The sequence below is a fragment of the Metopolophium dirhodum genome, chromosome 6 (genome assembly GCF_019925205.1).
Source record: "Metopolophium dirhodum isolate CAU chromosome 6, ASM1992520v1, whole genome shotgun sequence".
NCBI lineage: Eukaryota > Metazoa > Arthropoda > Insecta > Hemiptera > Aphididae > Metopolophium > Metopolophium dirhodum.
The window spans coordinates 28,002,225-28,005,618 of NC_083565.1; the positions used below are offsets into that span (position 1 = coordinate 28,002,225).

The following is a 3,394-nucleotide window of genomic DNA, read 5'->3' on the forward strand; positions in this document are numbered from 1 at the left end:
GCTGTTTACGGTCATTTTCGATTTTTTTTTGGTTTTTAGTTTAATTTTTTGTGTAAAGTTTAATTTCTTTATTGGAATAAAAAGCGTGAATATTTAATACAAGACTCCTGATGTATTGTAACAATATCAGTTGAAAAATATTAAAAACACATAGGACATTTTTTCAAAATGTCATTGTTAAAGTTTAATATCCATGTAATAGTGTGTACCTCATTGTTTACCGAGTCTATAATAATTTCATCCGGTAACAGTTTTTTTTTAGGCACCTATACAAAATGTGGGTACTTATGTAAAATATTTTTGATTTAACTTTAAATTCTAAGTGTAGCTATGATTGTATTTGTTTTTTTTCTGTCTGTAACCAACTAATGGGGTACCTACTTAGTAAAAATGATACATTTTTCTTCCGATGTTTTCTCTCTCAGTTATGTTGTCTGGATTAATGGCATTAGTTTATATTGCTCGTTAATCGTCTGACGTATTCACTCACCGGCCTTTCACCGGCCTTTCACCGCCCCGCGCGCCCACCGATAGTCGTATCAATATATTATGCCCTTCGCCGCTAACACTGACGAGCGTGATGTCTGCCGAGCACGAGCGTATGTTTCATTAATGCATTATCTCTTCGACGGCCTGCGAGTCGCATTCGACGTTACACTCGCTACCATTGTCCACCTGAATTCTTGGACGGAACGGAAGACGACGACAATACGCACCACCATCGCCGGACGACTCTTTAAACGATAACCGCAGAGGTGCTGTCGCAGAGCTAAGCCCTCGTTCCGGCAACAACAGACCACGCACCGAGTAGGTTCGTATAAGGGTTTTATTTGTTTTGTTAATATTATTGGTGCATGTCCCACGAATGATCGTGGGTGGACGATGTTGAGGTGATGGATGTCGCCTGGCGCTATGTTACGCGGCTCGGTCGCAGTAGTTAGATCCTAGAGGTGTCTGGTGCACTACTGCGCCGAACCCACGCGTTTATATAAAGTAAAATATAATAATTACAAAATTAATATTATAGCACTTGTATTATATTACATATTCTAATATAATTTTAAAAACTTAATATTATAATTTATTTATTATAATATTATAAAAACGTGATCTATTGAATACATGTCACAGAAAATCCTAGCAAGAAGAGCCAAGTCCAAAATTAATATGCATCAATTATGTCCAAGTCCGTACAAGAATTTTGGAAAATGATCTTAAATCAAATAATCGGCTTTGGATCATAGTTCATAAAATCAAAATAATTTTTATCAAATTGTTATCAATTATTTATATGTTTGGACTTTGCTCTTAATGTATCATATTGGTTAAAATGAAAACAATTTTTGATAATAAAATTGTTATGTTAAAATGTTAAATATATTATGTATAATAATCGTATTATATTATAAATTTTAAAATAGTCCACTGGATGTGATGCCGTCTCATCATAGCTCGTTTGACAATGGTGGACGTGGAGGTCGTGGTAGCTGCCCTGGCCGTCTTGGTCGATTTTCCAAAAGAAATAGTAAGTATATTTAATACCTACTACTTTGTTTTTATAGTTGAATTCTATCTACGTAAATGTAATATTCAGGTGTATCAAACGTTGTATAATATGTTACACATATAACACACCACATGTAATACACCACGTTATAAATTTTATTAGAGATGTTCCGGGTACCCGGCAATTACTCGATATCATACTTAAGACTAGGATCTTACTCGGTACCCGGCGAAATACTAAATTATTACTCGACTCATATCCAATGGCACTTGCTGATAATATATTTATAAATATATGCATACCAATTAATATAACTGGACAAATCTAAAATTCTAGGGTAATAAAATATAATTTATTTTGGTACATATTGGAATAACTGAACCGATTTACAATATCCAGTTGATAATAAACAAATCATGTTTTTCTTCTACGAATTACAAAAATAAATCTCGTGTTTACTGTCTAATGTTTATATAGTTGATACTTGGTACTTTGATAGTAGTATAATACCAATTTTGTATTTACATTTCTACTCGGCCTACACTCAATGTCCGGTGTAATACCAGATTTTCTACTCAGAACATCTCAATTACCTATCACTAAAACTTGACCTGTAGATGTATATTTTTTCTTTATAACCTACCTATTCAATATTCATTAAGTACTTATGTACTATATTGATTTGGATTTTGAACTTATAAAGTTATAACCATAAACTCTTTTTATAACTTTTATATTATTTATACCTATTAGTTATTACTATATTTAGTGTAACCAGTGAAAGGATATTAGGGGTTGTATCTATCTGTGCATTGTCCATTTTTTAGTCGACTTAAGATAAATTATTCAAAATTTACCTACATTTGATTTTGATATATAGTTTGGTTACATTCACTTTATTTTACTTGAATATAAAAAATTATTGCTTTTGTTTATATTTCATATTTTCAAACTTATTATTATAAATTAATCAGTTAGTAATGTTATTTTATTTTATAGTAATATTACTCTTTGTATATTATAACATTTAATTTAAAAACACCTTTTATGTCCCTCAAAATTTGCTGAATGAAATGATGGTATCCCTTTACAGAAATGTGGGCTTGCCAATGTTGTTTAAATTAAAAAAAACAATTCGACATTTTACCATGGAAATATTGTAATTTAAATTCCTTTGATTTTCTAGGGTGTAGTTTTTGCAGAAAACGGGGTCACTTTGAAAGTGACTGTTGGTACAATCAGCCAACACCGGTCACTGAGGAAGATTATGCCACAGTGTCAGTTTCGAAAACTTCAGTCTTAGCGTTATGTGAACATTTAAGACATGAGCATCTGCAGCTGCGGCGTCTGGTAATGGTGCTAATTCTGCTGCTGCTGTTTCTACTGGTGCGCTTAAACAGCACCTAACAACAGCAGATACAACACCTATAACAGTAGCTAAGACAATAACAACTACAACAACAAAAAACTGTGTCTGAGAAAAATAAAATTTTTTTTTTATTAAATATTTATTTTTATTTCCTGGTCAAAATTATGACTAAAATTATGTATTAGTTGAGGTGATTTATTTGTAAGTATTTAATAATTTAGAAATATGAGTGAATATAATGATAATGGTGTTCAAAATATATCATGATATATTCATAAATATTAGATAGTAACTTTAATATTTTTAATCAAATATTTAACAATATTGTTGTTAAGTCTAACAAAAATGTACATACAAATTTCAGTCGTTGAGTATTCTAAAGATAAAAACACATTAAATGTATATAGGCACATGTATGTTGATTGGGCATGTATACTGGGGGTTTTGTGGGTCCCTACCCCCACCAGAAAATGAAAAGTTGTGTAATTTATTTACTATGAATCTCCCCCCAAATACTT

The 3,394-nt window shown here is 31.5% G+C and overlaps 1 protein-coding gene across 2 annotated transcripts; it reads left to right on the forward strand.

Annotated features, from left to right (window-relative positions):
* Positions 1-614: 614 nt before the first annotated feature.
* Positions 615-2,981, forward strand: LOC132947925 (uncharacterized). 2 transcript variants are annotated; one of them, XR_009664965.1, is made up of 3 exons: positions 615-811; positions 1,422-1,525; positions 2,694-2,981. XR_009664965.1 is itself a non-coding variant. In XM_061018183.1 (2 exons), the coding sequence occupies exons 1-2, from the start codon at positions 1,435-1,437 to the stop codon at positions 2,912-2,914; spliced, it is 312 nt and encodes a 103-aa protein (XP_060874166.1). In that variant the 5' UTR covers positions 1,381-1,434; the 3' UTR covers positions 2,915-2,981. The 2 variants fall into 2 exon arrangements, 1 of the variants encoding a protein (XP_060874166.1); XM_061018183.1 differs by lacking the exon at positions 615-811 and having other exon boundaries at positions 1,381-1,525.
* The last annotated feature ends 413 nt before the right edge of the window (positions 2,982-3,394 follow it).